General features: G+C 40.6%; 1 protein-coding gene across 3 annotated transcripts in view; it reads right to left on the bottom strand.

Annotated features, from left to right (window-relative positions):
• Window positions 1-7,447: 7,447 nt before the first annotated feature.
• Window positions 7,448-19,834, bottom strand: part of cacna2d2a (calcium channel, voltage-dependent, alpha 2/delta subunit 2a) — a 362,960-nt gene continuing 350,573 nt past the window's right edge. For all 3 annotated transcript variants that reach the window (XM_055647851.1, XM_055647852.1, XM_055647853.1), the window contains 7 exons: window positions 19,447-19,599; window positions 18,156-18,208; window positions 17,333-17,388; window positions 16,189-16,312; window positions 15,266-15,375; window positions 13,180-13,262; window positions 7,448-9,017 (listed from right to left, as the gene is read on the bottom strand). In XM_055647851.1, the coding sequence (XP_055503826.1) occupies window positions 8,889-9,017; window positions 13,180-13,262; window positions 15,266-15,375; window positions 16,189-16,312; window positions 17,333-17,388; window positions 18,156-18,208; window positions 19,447-19,599 (708 nt within the window). In that variant the 3' untranslated portion in view covers window positions 7,448-8,888. The remainder of the gene's footprint in view (window positions 9,018-13,179; window positions 13,263-15,265; window positions 15,376-16,188; window positions 16,313-17,332; window positions 17,389-18,155; window positions 18,209-19,446; window positions 19,600-19,834) is intronic.

The raw sequence follows: 19,834 nt of genomic DNA, 5'->3' as shown, positions 1-19,834 counted from the left end.
AGTGGATGTTTCTGGAATGTGATCATTTGGAATATGGCCACTGCCATGATTTAAGCCCCTATCGGTAGGCAAGACGCTGCCGATTCGTATCGGGGCCTAAATAACATTTTTCACAGCATAAGATTAAACTGAAGCCACACCAAAAAGCAAGATAATATGTTAAATAAACAACAAACCTTTTGTTTTGTCCTGCACTTGCGATCCGTGATGTTGAAGGCATTTTTAGTGGCGTTTAAATTCAAACCAGCGACGCAATCGACCAGCAACTTTTTTTTAAAAAGGGGGGCAGGATCGCAGAACGGATATTCTTCATCAGCTAGCAGTCCGAGCAAATTCCTCTCCAACAACCAATACAAACCTGCATTTTAATCCCGTCCGCCTCCCCAAAGCCTCCGGAATCGCATGCGGCAGGCCACTGATGGTAGGTTTTGTAACAATGTTAGAATATGTGGGTGAAGGCTTGGACGTGACTTGATTTTTAGTCAATTATAACACAAATAGAAACTAATTCCACTGGGCCCCAACATTTCGGAATGCGTGCGAAGACCGGAGTTAATTGTGCACATTCCCTTAACAGCAATAAAAACAGCCGTAAACCTATTATCGAGTCATGAGATGGTAGGGCTGTTGTGAAAGAGGCAAAATGAGGACCAAACGTGGCCGATGCGATGCGCCGGAAAGGTTCTTTGACTTGCAAGAGAGAAAAACTGGAAGCACTCTGCAAATAAGGCAGTGGAACTGAGGGGAAGTCTTCCATCAGAGACATTTACTTTTTCCTAGCACATTCCTTTTTAATTTCAGGTATCCAACCTTTTCAGTTTTTATTTTCAGGATCGACCTCGGGAGAGTTCCCTTATTTGGATCAAGGGACAATGTCCTGATATAGGGATAATCACAAGGTTTTAGCATGTTTACTCTTGATGAATTTAAGTCGCAATCAAAGTATCTAACAATCCCCTGGTCACCCCGGAAGATCCAAACAAGTGTCCTTGTGCAACACACAATCTTATGGAGATGACACCACGTAACACTGGGGATATTTGCTCATAGTTTAGGTGCTGTTATATTGTATCAATTAAGTTATAAACTACTGAAAGTTTGAAAAATTAAATAATCTATTTTGATGTCCAACCTCCATTATCCTTGACTTTATAGTCAAAATCTTTCTCTAACATATTCAATAACAGAGAATTTTCAAAGACTTACAGCCTTCTGAGAAAAAAAAAATCTTTATCATCGCCATCTTCAATGGGCAACCATTTAACTGAAATTATGTCTCAGCTTTGGATCCCACTACAAGGTAAAACATTCCATCAACATCTCTTCAGTGAGGCCCTCAGATTCTCAGTAAATTCCGATCTGTATAGGCTCAACCTGGTCAACGTTTTGTCTTCTTCATCCCACATATTATCGCAGTGAATCTGAACTGCTTCCAATACAGATCTGGAGTCACAAACCCAAGTAGCTGGATCAAGACTTCTTTACTTTATTTTCCTTATGTTGAATTCTTCAATTTTATGTAATTTATACAAAACCTCCCTCCTCTTGCCGTCCCCGTCCTCCATTAAAAGCCGTTAAACAATTCCACAGTTCGCAACGAAGTATCCCTCTTGGGATCACACTGTTCCTAGCCAATAAGTGAGTTTGGTATTCCGACTATGCAGGCCCGGGTCATAGGTCACTCGAGAAAAACATTCTCGGCAGCTGAGCTGCTGTCTTTATATAGACTTGCGTTTCATCCGTAGTCATGATCGAACCTGGGTCTCCGGCGCTGCAAGTGCTGTTGAATTGCTACTGGAGTTAGCGATACTATTTCTCCATTCTTCACTGGTCCATGCAGAAATCTCAGTAGTAAAAATCTAATGAATCACGGTCCAGTGCCCCTCAGACTGGGTGTATGGGTTGCATTCTCACTCGGGCTGCCCTTCCGGGTTATACAGGGTTATTATACAGGGGCAAACCACACATCCCTCTCCTACATAACCCAAGGAGGCAGATTTGTTATCGGTGTCTCATTACCGTCCCCTCCCGAGTGTCCCATCCCTGTCCAGCTGCAGTAACTCGGTGGGTCAGGTAACATTTCTAGAGAAGGGTCTCGACTCGAAACGTTACCTATTCCTTTTCTACAAAGATGCTGCCTGTCCCGCTGAGTTACTCCAGCATTTTGTGTGTATCCCCGTTGATGACTGGTTCTCAGCTTTCGCCAGCAGTGAGGGGGTTAACCGACAGCCACTGGATAAGGTAAGAGGTGCATCTGACGGTCCCTGGCCCATCGGGGAACGGGTTCCTCGGTAGTCGGAGCAGAGTTGAGCTGGAGTTAGTGCTTCTTCTCCGCGCTGGCTGTAAGCCTGGGGCTGCCACTGGTCCGGGCAGGTGTCCCGTCAGTCCAGGGTCACCCCGGACATCTCCAGCCACCTCCGGACAGGGGTGGAACCATCGGGAGGGGACGGGGACGGGGCTGATCCAGTAGCAATTCAACAGTGCTTCCAGCGCCGGAGACCCGGGTTTGATCCTGACTACGGATAAAACGCAGATCTGTACACACGCTGCAGCTCAGTTGCTGAGAATGTCTCTCCACCGGTCCGATCTCCCCCCTGTCTCCCACTCGCATCTGGCCCCTCTCTCTCGCTGTTACACCCCGCTCTCCCGCTACCTGGCACCCCCGTTCCTCAGATTAAATATATTTTCACACATAAATTATGAATAAAGATAAGAAAATGTTTCAAACACGTCATATTTTCTTATTCCAGTAGCAAATACATTAAGGATTAAATGAAAATAATAAATTATTTAACTTTTTGAATATCTCATAATTGCAGATGAATGAACTGAACTAGAACTGGGACTGTGTAAGTAGTGTGTGAACAGCAGAACAAGAAAGGAAGCTATTGACAGAATTCTAGATTAATTGATTGGTAGAATGGTTAACAATTTATACACAGTTTACATAGCCAGCGCTTTGTTCGCTTTTTCTTTATCACAAATGACCTTTGACAAATCCCATGACTCCTTGCGTTTTTCGAAATACCGAACTCACTTATAATCGGCCTATCGGAACCACACTGCCTGATGTCATCTGTTGCCGTTCTGATTTGACGTGGTCATTTCTTGCTTCCAGTTCCTCCCCTCCTACAATCACTCAGGAAGAGTCCTGACACAAAATGTCACCTATCTATTTTCGCCAGAGATGCTGCCTGACCCACTGAGTTACACCAGCAATTTATGTCTATCTTCCTTACTTTTATATTTCATTACTATTATATTAAAAGCCAACATACATTTTTCATTTATATTTGCATCGCCTGTATGCTTAGCTTTTGTGTTTCACATACAAGGATATTTTAATCCTCCAGTGTAGTCTGCGGGCTCTTACAAAATTAAACAGTGGTTCACAAAGGTCTTTAAAAAGGCTATACAGCAAGGAAACAGGGCCTTTAGCCCACTGTCGATGCTGATCAAGTTGGCATACTAGACTAGGCCCACGCCTGCATTTGACCCATAGTTCTCTAAACTCTTCCATTTATCTATCAAAATGTCTTTTAAAAGTCGTAATTGTATCTGCTTTTATATCTCCCTCTGGCAGCTCGTTCCACATAGACTGAAAAGTTTCCTTGAGGTCCCTCTGTATTCTTTCCCCTCTCACCTTAAGCGTATGCCCTCTAGTTTTAGAATCCTTTACCCAGGGAAAAGGATGGTGAGCATTCACACCATCCATGCCCTTAAGATCTTGTACGCCTCAATAAGATCACTCCTCAACCTCTTAAGCGTTAAAGGGAAATGTCCCAGCCTATCTAACCTCTCCCTATAACTCAAGCCCGCAAACCCGGGAAACATCCTGGTGAATCTCTTCTGCACCCTTTCCACCTTAATGAGAACCTTCCCAGAACTGCAAAAGTGGCTTCATCAACAGCTTGTACATCTGTATCATGATCTATGGGCCAACCAATGCCCTCTAATTATTGATTCCCCTACCCTGGGAAAAAGTCTGTGCATTCACCCCATCTATTCACCTCAGAATTTAAAACACTTCTATAAGATCACGCCTTAATCTTCTGCACTGTAAGGAATAAAGTCCTAGCCTGTTCAAACTCTGTATAAATCAGGACCTTGAGTCCTGGCAACATCCTCGTAATCTTCCCTGCACCCCATCCAGTTTAATGGCATGTTTCCTATTGCAGAGAGGAGCTCTCTCATTGCATGGGGGGAAAAAACAAGATTGGAGCTGTAGATAGCAGAGATTTGTTGTAAAAAGGCAGCTTTTGAAGGTGGACAGTGGTGTGGTGCCTATATCTTTAAGAGACTTATTTTGCGAGGATTGTGACGATGTTGTAGCCATTTGGCTTGTTTTGTGTGTCATTAACTATGGCTTGTGTCTTTAAATATTAGACTGCCCGTTATATTGTGGGTGGGATTTATGACATATTTTAGGGCGTGCTTGAAGCTAAGTTTCTTGCGCAGAAGCTTAGTTTTTAGTGTAGTTTTGGAACAGCATAAGGAAGGTCCACCCTTTGACCATGCGAAGCATAACGGAGACCCAAGGAGTTTTCTAACCTTTAAAGCTATAAGCTGGAGTTTGATGAAGATTATAGTGTATGGAGTCAGAAGAAGTTTGGATGTACCTTATTGTTTTTCATCAACAATAAAGAATTTATTAATCAAAAGGACTGTGTGGACTGTCTTGAAGATGGTGAAGAAGCTCTGAAGGTCTCGGACGGAGAGCTCGCATGCGTATAACGACATTCCCCTTAACCATGCAGTCCACTTAGCGGCTAGAGGGAGTAATCTATTGGACGATATAAAAATCTGCCACTATAACAGATTTTCTGGAGGAATTTTGGGTAAGTTTGGCAGGGGCGGTGATGGCTGGAGGATTGCGAGCGTGAAACTGCGAGTCAGAAGGGAGCTGATGGAATTGCCTTTTTGTTGCTTTCGGTGAACTACCTCCCCACCCGATCTTTGTTTTGCCTTGCTCATTCGGGTTTGGAAGGTTGGCGTCTCGGACATCCATGGGGCCCAGGCTGGACTTGCAGCATAGGCCTCTCCTGAGCTGCAGATTCATAAGATTGATTTCAGTGAGGCGAGGATGGGAGAAGGTTGGAAGTAGGCTGTTGTCATAAGAGGACAGATTAAGTACACAGGCTCTCAACTTGGAGACATGAGGGATGTTCCCAATGTACTAAATTCTTACAGGCTTAATACTGATGGATGAAAAAAAATTGGCCACAATCTGAAAATGAGGGGTTGATCATTCAGGATGAGATGTCTTCAGCCATAGTGTGGATGATTATTGAATTATATACCTCTGGAGTCATAGAGTGAAACATTGTGGAAACAGGCCCTTTGGCCCAACTTGCCCACACTGGCCAACAATGTCCCAGCTACACTAGTCCCACTTGCCTACGCTTGGTCCATATCCCTCCAAACCTGTCCTCAGGAACTCAGTAGTGCAAAAAACAAAGTACTGGAGGAACGCAACGGGTGAGGCAGCACCTGTTCATGGGCAGATGACATCTCAGGTTGGGAAGCGCCCCAATCCAAAACGTCATCCATTATCTCCCTTCACAATTGCTACCTGATCCGCTGAGTTCTTCCAGCACATTATTTTATGTCTTCTGAAGGTCTGTTCCTTGCTAGTAGATTAATAGATGATCGATGTTTCGATATGAAGGGAGTCAAGGGATGTAACAGTAGGGTAGGAAGTCGGTGCTGAAGTAAAAGATCAGCCATGTTCTAGTTAGATGATGGAGATGGAAGAAGTATGAGGGGTTGGTCCACTTCTGTTCCTGTTATGTTATTATGCTCCCCCAGCTTCACTACATTCTCCACATAACTGAAGGTCTTTGCCCCAGAACCTTTTGAGCAAATCTATTTTGCTCTCTTTCCAAATCAAGCTCTCACATATTTTCTAAATCATTGGCCACATTGAACAAAATACTCCACTCCTTACTCCCATTTGCCTTGCCCTTTTCACTAACAGGAACCCACATAGCTTGAACTTTCACTTGTTTTTTAATCCTTGCCTGTCTATGCCCTTTTCACTATTTTGTGAATTTATCTTTCAAAATGAGTGTACAATTTGCATTTGTCCAGTCCACTGCCATACCCTGGAAGATTATGGACAGTATGTATGCAATTTCCACCATCATTCCTCAGTAATCTAGAACACATCCTATCCAGACTTGGTGACGTTGCTATCTTAAGTACAGTTGGTCTGTCTGTTAACCTTTGTTTTTAATTGTTGGCTTATGTGTTATCTCAGTAAACTTTGCCTTTATTAAGACTTTGTCAACACCTTTGTCTTTCAAACCTTTGCCATACCTCCATCTCCATCTTTATCCCGAATCAGCCCCAAGCCTATGACAGATTGATCATTATTTGCCTGTAGCACACTTTTGGATTCCTTTCAGTGTAGGAGTGATACCTGTATTTCTTTATGAATGATTAAGGTGAATGTTTATAAAGGATGGCGGTATTTTGAGTGATTGCAATTGGGAAGTACTTTGTTTGATCTGATTTGATCTATGATGCCACATTGAGGGGTAGTTTTAGCAGCTTGGTGTCTTGGACAACACTACTCTGAAGCCACTGTTTGTACTGAGCCCTCAGGAGTTAATATTGAATGTAACAATTTCAGGTAACCTTTTCAGGTAACCAACCTTTTCTATCTGTGTCAGAGCTGACCAGTTCTAATGTCAGACTTTATGTCAGGCAACATCAATGCAATATTTATTTTTCTGTAGATGCTGCCTGCTCTGATGAGCGTTTCCAGCATTCTTTTGGCTTCACATTTCCAGCAATTATGCTTAGTATATACAGGAACTTGATAGTGACAAACCATCTAATCACTTCAAGAGTTTGAACATCTCTTAGTGCTACATCAGCGTGCAGATGCTTATGTTTTAAAATGTACAGTGACATGTTTAAGAATTAACAAAGTCTGGGCACTTACCCATCAACTAAATAACATTTCCTATTGAGTGAGGTTTTAATACAGTTGTTCACTGATGTAATGTAGAAAGGTATTGCAAGAAAATTTTACAGGGTGCCAGGCAAAAAGGAGCAATATTTGTTAAGAATAACTCTTGTTAGTACTGAAGTACTAATGCTAAAATTGCACCATTGCTCTGGGCATTGAGACCGAGTCATACCTGGCTCCAGAGAGTTGCATTGTGAGACTCTGGTATGGTAGTCATGCTTAGTTTCAACATCATAGTGTGGTGCTCAGTATTAGACCTGCAGATAGTTTTTTCACTCATACCTTATGAAGTTCATTTAAATACCATGGACCAATTGGTCCCGATTGTATAAACATTTATCTTGTTACCCGTAAGAAAGGGTGCTCCACAACTGCATTTTGAGACGCTACTGCTTTTTCAGAGAGCCGATGGGGACAGTATAATCCAAGCAAATAAAAGTCATTCACATGAAAATGAGCAAGAAACTGAACTTTTTTTTGGATATGAAGTTTATTTGTGAGTGAACCACCATATATAAGTAACATACCTAAAGAGTAATGTCCTCTGCTGATGGTAGAGATTTAAAAATCCCGAAGTGTATTTTTTATATAGGGAGGTTAGATATCTAACAGGTGTTGGAAATTCACTCACTATAGCCACCTAGAGTGTCTATAGTGTAACAATATCACAGCACTTAAACGTCCAATAAATGCTACATTCACTGACTTTTTGTTCGACGATTTCTTGGACATTATTCTTTCAAATTGTTGACCTTCCTTAAGGAACAGATGCACAAATAATGAGCCCTGTCTGTTGGCAATACTTACGCAGCTTACAAATAACGTAACATACATCCTTTCTCTCAAGGAACATCTTGCAAGGGACTTGACAACACGCTCAACCAACCTGAACTAACATATATTTTGCAAACTCTCAATCACCAAGGGCACTTACAATTATAAGTAGCACATGGTTGAAAGGGGAGGTTAGAACAAGGCTCCTCATCTAGTAGTGAAAATCACTCCTCTGCTCTTCTCCTCAGTTCCTGTGCAAAAAAAACTTTTTACACCGAACCCATTTATTTTGTAGTTCTCTTAAAGTTGCCTGTTACCTGCACCTGCACACTGTTCCACAGTTACAGCCGGGATGCAAGCAACAGCTGGAATGTGGATAACAGCTGGATAACTGGAACCTCTGACAGGGCACCTGCCTAGCAACAGTCCCTGTGCTTGGATGAAAGAACATTTAAGTTTAAAAGATTGTTTAACATGAGTTTAAAAGAACTTATGAGGTACATATTTAAGTATTGAGAACAGTGATCTCCCTGAATAAAAAGTGGAAGCTGTGGTATAAAAACGATTCTGGCAACTGGAAGATGACGATGGAAAACATGCTCCTGTTTGCTGATTTCATAACATTACAACTTTTACCAAATCGGTTGGAGAACTGTCCTGTGATTTCAGCTTTCCTTCAAAGCCATCTCATTTGGCAAAACTAAGTAGTGCATAAATAAATGCAACCTGTCAAAAGCAGATAAAAGCAGAATATACCAATGGATGTAACAATATCCAGTAACACTGAAACTGCCAAGATCTCCTATTAAAAGTAAAGAGAAGGTCAGGAAAGCAGCGAGGCCAACACAAGGTGACAAAAGGGCTCCTCTTGCATTTCCCATCTTCTTAACTCATGTAAAAGGTCTTCCACAAAGTAGATCCATGAAATCCTGCTTTCCCCACAAGTTATCTTGCCAGGAAAATATTGGTTGTCCAAACGACCACAATAGACCAGCTCCACACACACACACAGTTTGCAGCTCCACCACACGACAACACGGAGATGTGAGACTGGAATGAAGAATTAGGCTTCCGGGGGAGGGAAGTCCTCAGCCATGAGAACCACACAGCTGATATCTAGTTACAGAATGGTCCCAAATCAAAGGCCGCTGGCCAATGGAAAAAGGTTGAGGTTGGTAGTCCAAGAAAGGAGAAACAGTTGCAAAGCCAGCAAGGTGCAGAACGAGGGGATCAACATAACTCCACCGCCACAGTCCGAGGTATTTTCCTGCAATGATGGTAAACACACTTAGCGACTCCAACAGATAACATTGTGTTACAAAACATAACATGCTCAACTGGCCTTCATCATGTTTATGCTCTGCAATCCCCATTCATCACCCCATTTTGCAAATTAGAAATATTCATATGAAGATAGGATACAAGTAAAAAAAAATGTAGGTAGGCAATGAGAAAACATAAAATGAAATTATCAAGAAATATAAAAAATAAATGGTTCAGTATATGGTTATGTAAAAAAGATGGAAGTACCACAGGATAGGGATGCACACAATAAACTGATGATCAGAAATTAGATCCTGTGACTGAGACCATTGGAGTAGAATGCCCAAGTGAACTAACAAGTTTGAGGTAATCGCAAAATTATTTATGTCCAATTACCGCTTTCAAAAAGGAAAATGGGACAGATATATGGAAAGGAAAGATCCAAAGGGATATAGACCAATTTCAGGTAAATGGGACCAAACAAAAATGCAAAGCTGGTCAACATGGACAAAAGGCATGTTTCGATGCTGTGTAGCACTTTGACTCTAAGTTTAGAGATACACCGCGGAATCAGGCCCTTCGAGTCTGCGCTGACCCCCTTACGCCTACACTATTCAACACACACTAGGGACAATTTACAATTTTACCAAAGTCAATTAGCCTGCATATATACATTGGAGTGTGGGAGGAAACCGGAGATCCCGTAGAAAACCCATGCAGGTCACGGGGAGAACTTACAACCTCCGTACAGACAGCACCTGCAGTCAGGATTGAAACGGGATCTCTAACTCAGTAAGGCAGCAACTCTACCCAGCGTTGCCATCATGCCGTTGATGGGTGGAGAGTATACATACCACCCATTTGGGGGTAACATAGTGGCACAGTAGTAGAGCTGCTGCCTTAAAGCGCCAGAGACCTGTGTTCGATCCAGACTAAGGGTGCTGTGTATACGGAGTTTGTACATTCTCCCTGTGACCTCATGGATTTTCTCCAGGTGCTCCGGTTTCCTCCCACATTCCGTAGTTGTGCAGGTTAAATTGGCTTCTGTAAATTGTCCCTAGTGTGAGGATAGAACTAGTGTACAGGTGATCGTTGGTCAGCACGGACTTGATGGGTGAAGGATCTACTTCCACACTGTATCTCTAAACTAAACTATAGGATGTTATTTGCGGACAACAGGCAAATAGGAAATGCTATAGACTGAAGACAAACAGAGCAGAGACAGAATGAAAGTCTCAGGTTGAGTCATGTGGAGACACTAATAATAAAGGAGGGAGAACATCTTGAGGAGAAAGTTGCAGCAAGGCATGGAGGGCAATAGACAAAATCAATAGAAAAAGCAATTTTATATGTTTGAAGGAAGAAAAGTAGGGAGGATATTAGAAATACACAAACAATAGATTTAATGATAAGAATCATAGTGGTTTCACAGTACTTTGAACTGGATTACACGGAGGAACATATAGGATGATTATTGTATCATCCAATAAAGTTTGGAAGGCTATTGAAAATAGATAGATAATGTGAAGAGGAATGTGAATGGTCTGGGCACTGGGATGTGACAGGAGCAGGTTGTATGAAGGGGATGGGGGTAGGGGTCGCTGCTTGTTGGCAGTGTTGGTTATGATGACCCCCATTGGAGAATGATGATATAACCAGGTCTGTTAAGGGGTCAATTAAACAGGATAGTAGGTTGGCGGGAGGGATTCAAGACTGGGCTTATAGTAAAATAGCATGGACAGAATGAAGGGTTGGACGTTTTATTCATTTGTCTTAAATGGCTTCCCAGGTCTGGCATCATGCGATTCAATTCTTACTTTATGCTTCTCTTTCCTGCATATTTAGCAGTTCCGCAGTAATTTATCGTTGGCTTCTCTTATTTCTTACCTCTTTTTAGAGTGGAGAAGGTTAAATAGTACATTGACGAATGTGTTTAAACCCTTGGAAGTGCTCAGTTGGAGCAAATGGGAAAAAACAATTTTCTGTGATCGAAGGATCAAAAATCAATAGGAAAAGATTTAATCGGTTTGATTAAAAAAAAGATAGGGATGATACAGTGGAAAATTATTTTTCATTTGAGCTGTTAAGATTCGTAATGTACTGCCTGATAAAATGGTGATGCAGATTCAAGAACAGCTTTCAAACAGAAATTGGATAAGAGGTTGAAGGAGGTTGCTGGAATGTTGGTAAACTACTAATGAATGATACACAATATCTCCTCAGAGCTGCATTGTTCCACAAATCCAAACAACAGAACTTACCTGAGAATTCTCTTACCTGGGAATTTAAAGCAGTAATTATTATATTAAAGATCAAATAAGGCATAAAACTGGAAAAGAGGTGGTGATTGATAAATTGATTAGAGATTGCATGTATGCAAAAGAAACTCAGTAGATTATATAATGAGAGAACTGGGAACAGGGAATGATTGACCAATTATTATGATGAGAATTATGACAGAATCCTTATTAAAAGATATAATAAAATTCTCAAAATTTAAATCAAAGAGCAATTGTTGCAGATTCCACATGCAGATTCCTCCACGATCAACCTGACAATTCTTTAAAGAAATGACAGAATGGGTAGATAGAATGATGCAGTGTAAATATATTTTAATATTTTGTAGCCATTATGCTGCATGATCATGGTATTATATTGCAGATTATTGGATATGATCTTTGATATCCCATGATTGAATGTGCAGCATTATGAATAGTATATTGGCTACAAATAGAAAACAGAGACTACTCAGGCTGTCAAAAGGCAAGAAGAGATGTCCCATAGGATAAGTGCTTGGGCACTATTGTTCCCCATTTACATTAACAATTGGCAAGGCCTAGAAGGATACAGTTCTAAAGCAAGCAAATCGGATTAGTGTGGATGGGCAAAAAGGTGAGCATGAACATGGTGGGCTGAAGGGACTGTTTCTAAGCTGCATCACTGTGTCTGTGACTCTACTTGGAAACACAATTTCAATACAGGGAACTAGAAATATTCAGCAAATCTTACAGAATGGTTGTTATTAGCAAATGAACCAACATAAATTAGTGTTACAAAGAGCAAAGAAGCTTCAAACCCCTTGGGAAAAGTGCCCACAACAAGTAAAGAAACAGACAGATCTCGGGTGTACACATGTACGAATCACTAAAATGGTGACACAGATTAATGAGGATATTAAAACAATTAAACAACCAAAGGACTTCCATTTCAGAGGAATAGAGTTGAAAAGCCCGGATAGTATATTAAATTTAGTCCGCATCTTGGTAGTAAGACCATATTGAGTATTACGAACAGCTCTGATCTCCATGTTATAAATAAAAGGGTACAGAGGCATGGGAACAGCTGATGGAAACAGTTACTAGAAAAGACTAAAAGTGTGAGGTTATATCCATCAGCAAAAAGAATCAGGTGAGGACTTTTCTTTCTAGAGTTGGGTCATGGATGGAGAAGGTGGCTGCCTTGATGGTTGTCATTATGATTATGAGAGAGTTTGACAGTATAGGTACAAACAGTTGAGAAGACCCAGCTCCATGTTGTATCCCAAAATACATTTGTTTCACACAATGGGAGTATAACAACATTACATCCTCTCTCTCACCATTTAACCCACCTCTCCACAATGGCCTCTCATTTTATTCCTAATAACATTTGTTGACAAAAACTGTCAACAAAAAATAAGTTATCTTTTACCATCCTGCATTTCCATAATTTCTTCCCAACGAGTTTGAAGCTTACCAACCAGTTAGTACAGGTTAGAAATTTCTTCCTAATTTCCTATTTTCTTTTGATATCATAAATTGTAAACATTGTGTTCATGTTCTAGAGGTTCTTTTGACCCATGTATCAAAACCTTTACCATTGTGAAGAAGCTGTGTTTGATTCCCACTCATTTCTTTCATAAAGAGATAAGGCTCAAAGTTCTCTCTTACTTTCTGGATCAGTCTCTCCCTATTTCTATGTCCCACTCACATGTTCACGTACTCTGAGGTGGATAATATAATAACAATTCATTTTCATTCAGCAACCCATTCACCCACTCCTCCAAAAACATATGCATATCTCCTAAAAACAAAACTGACACACAGAGTAATTATCATTCTTTGGGGAAGTTGTTGGAGTTGCTTCAGACTATAATTTCATAGCTGGAGATTCATTGCAACACATACTGCTACATTGTAATCAAAACAGTCGTCTGGGCCTTTCCGATACCGAGGGTTCAACACCTCTTCACATTGATCTGGTCCATCAGCTGAGAAAAACAATTGTTAAGGAAATACCAAAATATATTCATGGCACAAGGCATATAGACATATAGGCATTTCAGCAGATGCACATCAGTTTCGGAGTGGACTTTCCAAATCCACTTAAGGACAATGGAGCGGTTTCTCCTGTTTCTGGTGACCAGAAGACCAAACCTCCTGTTACTAGAACCTTTCACACCATATTGCTGGATTTCTGCACATCAGGATACTGGATTCCTTCTGATTAGAATCACTCACACAGGGTCATTGGAATCTTTCAATGCAGATCTCTGAAACCCATTGCTTCAGAACCTCTCATACCAGTTTATTGTATCCCTTCATAATAGTTATCATATCCCTTCACACCAGAGCATCTCAGAATCCCTATAAGAAGATCGATGAAGCTCCATATACCAGGTCAATGGATCCTCTCACTGAATTACTTACCTAGTACAACAGAGTAGCAGGACATCATCCCATTGAGTCTATACTAGCTCTCAGCAGAGCAATCCCATTTGCCTTCCATTTCCCATGTAACTCCCCAACTTATTATCTCATGTTCATCCACATCCACTAAATGGATTTGGCAGAAGTGTGCGGAGCATAGTAGCATTGCAGAAGGTGGGGAGACCGAATTAAATGTACAGGATAAATCAAGTGAGACCAGTTGGTAGAGCAGACAGAAACATGATATGCAGCTCAGGAGAACTGATAGGCTAAACAGCATTAATTTGAATGCACGTAGCCGCATGGGTAAGTGCATGAGATTATGTTATTATTTTAGTCACAGAAACATGGTTGAGGGAAGGGCGGGACGGGGAGCTTAATGTTTTACATTACACAAGGATACTGCAGGAGAATCAAGAACCTGAGGTTTAAGGAGAGAGGGGCATAATTAATAGGAATCTGCGGGGCAACTTTTTAGAATCAGATGGTGGTGGATATATGAAACAAACTGCCAGAGGGGTAGTTGAGACAGGTACCATAACAGCATTTAAAAGACACTTGGACAAGTACATGGATAGGAAAGGTTTAGAGGGATTTTGGCAAACCACAGGCAAATGGGACTAGCTTAAATGGAGCATCTTGGTTTGCATAGACGAGTTGGACCAAAGAGCCTATTTCTGTGCTATATGGGCTCTACGTGGCCTGATTTAGTGGATTTTGGATTTGAGATTGGATACGCTGGGGTTGTTTTCCCTGGAGCAAATGAGCTGATGGGTGATATGATTGTGATTTTTTTAAATTATAAGAGGCATAAATGGGGTAGATAAACAGAATCTACTTCCCATGGTGGGGGTATCATAAACAATAAACATAGGCTTAAGGTGAGAGGATGGAGCTTTAAATGGGGGCCAAGGGAAACATTTTTAATACAGAAAGCAGTTGCTATCTGAAATGTGCTTCCAGAAGAGGTGGAGGAGGCAGACACAATCACAATATTTATGACACTTGAATAGGCACGGCAAGGTCCTAATGTGGGTTAATGGGCTTAGTTTAGATGGGCAATGTGATTAGCTTGGTCTTGGTGGACCTTAGGATCCATTTCAGTGCTACACAACTCCAGACTCTCTTTTGATCTTTTTTGACAATTACCTCTACTGTGGGGTCATTTACAGTAGCCAATTAATCCATTAATATATATTTGGGTTATGGGAGGAATCAAAACACCTGGAGATAAAGCACACTATCTCAGAGAGAACAGCAAACTCCACACAGATGGGTCAGGATCAAACCTGGGTTACTGAAACTTTGAAACGACAGCATTGTCAATTGTATTTTCTGTATTTTTATTTTTATTTCTATATTGCACTATACTATGGACTGACGCTAAACTGCATTTCGTTGTACCCATACTCGTATTTGTGCAATTACATTAAAGTTGAATTGAATTGAATTGAATTGTATCCTGATGTCAGATCCCTGGATCTTCTCACAGCAGGAACTCCTAACACCAGCCTCCTTGTTTTGGCTACAACTCAAAGCAATCTGTGGCATTATGACAGGATACATCTTACTTCGGTTTGGATCAGTTTGGTTTTGTCGCACTGACTGCAGGTCAGCTTCTCTGCCACCACAAACAGCAAGTTAGTATTGGCCAATCTCTGTGCATGGTAAAACCTGAGATGGGACACAAAGGTTGATTGACATTCTGTACATGTATGAATACAGACCCTTGGGAGACATAACAGGTCAGAACAAAACACATTTATTAAGATCTTTCCGCATTCAAATGTGAACAATTTTAATTATTGAAAAGATAAAAGCTTCAAAGGTCAGTGAGGTGCTTTCAAACCATCAAGGCAAAATGTATTTATTTTAAAGCTGCATATTTCCACTAATTTACTTTCCTTCAATATTCAGCACAGGTTCCCTCCAAGGTATATTAGGTACAGGGCAAGGTTGGCCCTTTGTAATAGGATGGGCCTTTAAGTACATGGTACTGTAAATTTAATGATGGGTTAATTAACCTCTCCAGTAGAAAGTTATGTCTACCGCAGCTCAATGCAACACCATCAAGGCTCTGCATGAATTATCCAAAGCCACAGTTCTTACCTACATACATGAATGCATTTTCCTTTTCTTTTGGACAATCTTCTCTCCTCATCATTTCAAGTATTGAAATAAAATCTGACCAGAGGGCATTACAGCTAGACAAACCCTAATGGTCCTTATGGGGGCTCGATCCCATACAGGACTTTTCCCACCTCTCCCTGAGCACAGGAGGGAAGAGTCCATGGGATTTTTGTTTTGATCTAAGGTGGAGATCAGAAAATACAAAGAGCAACAGGAGCTGGGATCCTCCATTCAATAGAGCTCAATGACACTGATGTTTGAACCATTTAGCTAGTATGCTTTACTTTTGTGTTCCTTTCTTTCACATTGAATTTATTTCTGTGGCAGTTGTCATTAACTATTGAGTCAGTTGCAAACCTGGAACAGTTGCTGCAATCAATTAAGTTGCTGTTGGATTTACTGTTGTTGCCAAAGTAGTACTGTGTCTGCTTAGTGACACAGGTCATCTCTCTCAGTTCAGCACCATCTGCTAATGTATCATCTGGTAATATAGGAATAAGAAGAATTAATCATAAATGCAACCAGTTCAAATAACTTTGCTGGAAGCATCAGCAGCAATAAATAACTTTTAGTAATGAATGAGAATTATTTTTTGGTTAAGTTTCAAGGACTCATAGCTTTGTCAGAAATAATCTTATTGTGTCCGTCTGTGTTAAATGGCACAGAGGCTTCCCTTGCTCTGGGCTTTCACTGATTTGCCACCACAATTAGTTGAGAGGCAGTAATGGAAATAGCCAGCATGACTGAGGATTCCAGTATCTCCCATCTGAGGGAAACACTTCCTCCTCTCAACAAGCCCACACTCATGCAGCCCCACTACCAGGACTCATCCCTCAGGCAATATTTCCGATAACCTTGGCACTTTTTTTTTTATGCATCATCTATTCAAATAGAAAAGGGGTGTATTTGGGGCTTCTAGTCTACCTCTTCATGATGCTCTGCCAGTCTCCCTCCCGTCTCATCTGAGTAGGAGCCCTTGCTTATTCTCTTTAGCTGCCCTCATCCTTCTCATGAAGTAGGTTCAAGACATGCCACAAGTATCAGAAAAATAAATGTTCTCTGTGTACAAATCTCAAGAATACAGGTCCCAAATATGAGACCCCTGAAGAATTTTGTGTCATGTGGAGCAAAAGATGAAAGTGTGAAAAATGTGACAATCACATGGTGTGACCAAATCACTGATCTACAGAGGAATTTTGGTGGAGAGCTATCACAGAAATATGTCTAAGTTCCAGTTTTCTAATATGCAGAGCAATAGTGTCACTGTTCTTCCTGACAAACACAATGCCTGCTGTGCAGAACCCATTCTCTGGTTCCATTCCATAAACTCTCTGATTGCACCTATTGCAAATTATTTTGTCTTCTGCACACTCCTGTTGCTGTGAAAGACCGTTAGACTGTACATCTCCGTTTCTGCAGAGAAGTGATGCAAGGTCTAATTGCTTTGTTTATTGTTTTTCTTTCTGCATCAGCTGCCCTGAAAAGAACCATGGATTCATACCTGCTTGGAAGCTGAGCTGGAAGGTGAATGTGTACAACAACTGTTGCATGAAAGACCTGGGGAAATAAGGTAAAGGACAATCATTAGTGACGATCTAATCCATGAATATTTCTGTGGGTTCGGTGTGGGTATAATAGAAAATGAAAACTCAACTCCACTATTTCCTATCACCAGAGAGTTTTAACTGCGGATTATATTACGTGTTACTTCAAGATCCTTGTTTAACTTTTTAAAGACTCTACTCACTGACATCACGTTACAAAACTCACATAGAAGTTATTATCTAATGAATGTGAATTGAAACCTTTTCTGCTTGACCTGCTGAGCATTTGTAGACTTCCCTGTTTTTAGTTAATGCACCAAATACTGCGAATAAGGTTCTATCAATGGGCCATGTCTAGATATATATATATATATATATATATATATATATACACTGATTCCAATCATTGAAATACCAGATCCCTCTCTGAAAATGTGCCTGCAGGTTGTCCAAAAGTGAAGCGATGTTTCTGTTCCAAGAGATCTACAGATCCGATGAAATTGAACAACAGATTCTCACTATGAAGAAAGAAGTAAGCAACTCGGTGGAAGATGCAAATCGCTCAATTATAAATCTTGTAAGATAAAGAGGAATTATCTTTCAAAGTAGAACCATAGACAGTATTTGACCCATCATCAGGATCACATGCAGATACAAAATATAGATTCACCCAGACCACACACAACCTCTTTGTAAGAAAGCACTGCAGTGTACCACCTGTAGGAATACTTTCATTTCCTTTGTGGGTTGTCAGTGTGAATGATAAGGGGATTATCTTACCAGGCTGCAGCAGAGCTCCACCAAGCCAAGTTCAGCAAGTCAGAAACAGTAGGCTTAAGGGAAACATAAAGCATTGATTGATCAGAGGTTTTCATTACTAGAGAGATACAGCTTCACACTTCCTATTACCTTTAGATATGTAAATTCTAACAACAGGTATTTTTCTAGAACTCTATTAATCTCACGTTGAAATATGGCTCAGCTTGATTATTTTTTTTCAGTGATTCCATTTTTATTGTTTGTGGTTTCAGTTGCTACTTGTCCTTGTCCATCTCCTTGTCCTTGTCCTACCTGAATCTGAATAGTCATCCAAACATTGTTGCAGATTATTCCCCGGATATTCTCCCAATGTACTAATCTTAGTTTGATTGATTTCCCAACTGGAATACTGCTTCCTCTGTATTGAGTTTCTTGCACAAGAACCCTTATTAAGCCTCCATCTCCGTCTCCCCGTTCATTGCGACTCCCTGCCAGTTGATTTGTTGGGGAGGAAGATCCCCATAATTGGAACTGTCCTTTTAATACTTTCATTTACTTATCCATATATCTCTTCCTTTCCACTACATGTGGTCCATTCATTTTAATGTGACTGTTTCTTCCTTATTCTTGCAATTCATACGAATGCTGTATCTATTTATTAGTTATCCCCATTCTTACTCAAACCCCAATATCATTTCCGATTAACTTGCCTGTCCCATCATTTTGAATTTTATTATAGTTTGTAATATTCAACTGCCAGCCTTGTACATTCTGACACCAGAATGACATCTATTTGTTTTCATTTCAGACCCCAATTTACCTACTGATGCACTGTTTGTTAATGATCTGAAATTCAATCGGTTCTTAATTTTTTATTAGCATATCCTTGGAGTGTTTACCTCTCTTTGTATTATGAACTTTGCTCACTTTGTTTTCCCCATTACATTTTTTGGAACCATAATCCTACAGAGATATTTAACACAGAGACAACATTACCTCAATAATGAATATGATCTGCTTTTACACTGACTGCTTTTACATGACATTCTACACAATTGTTAAAATACAGAGGAATTCTGTTTAATGGCAGATATTATTCTGCTGTGGGGCCTAGGATACCTCAGGCCTTCAACCATGGATGTATTTCCTGAGGTTACTTTCATATGATCTCTTCCCTCCTGCTCCTCAGTCTAAAAGGTTTTCTTCTCCCTCCCCACAATATTTCTATAAAATATATTTTCAATAAAATGAGAAAGATGCATCTTTTCTCCATATATTATCTCTTGCTTTCTAACAACAAGTGTAAACTTACAATGAAGATGGATCTGGGTGCTGCTCCTGTGTCAGTGTTATGTGAGGGACCACACATAGACTGATAGTCATAGGATTCCTTCCTTGTGTAGAACGAAGCATTGAAGAGTGCATTCATCAAACTGGGATCCACTTCACTGAAGAACATGCCAACCTGGAGATATAACCAAATATGAAGTGCATTTTTGAAGCCATTTGGCACTGGAGATTCGATCTGGGAAGTTTTAAAGTTGCTGGTGGCTTAACGCTCCGGGGACAGGGTTTGAACCTGACACCTCACCTGACCTCAGGTGCTATGTAATGTTTGGATGTTTTAACCCTGACCACTTACGTTCCCCACATGCTCCATTTCCTCTCATGTCCTGAAAATATGTGGGTTGGTAGGTTAA

Source organism: Leucoraja erinacea, chromosome 16 (assembly GCF_028641065.1).
Source record: "Leucoraja erinacea ecotype New England chromosome 16, Leri_hhj_1, whole genome shotgun sequence".
Lineage (NCBI taxonomy): Eukaryota > Metazoa > Chordata > Chondrichthyes > Rajiformes > Rajidae > Leucoraja > Leucoraja erinaceus.
Note: the sequence above shows the minus strand (reverse complement) of the source record. Positions and strands in the feature narration are given on the sequence as shown.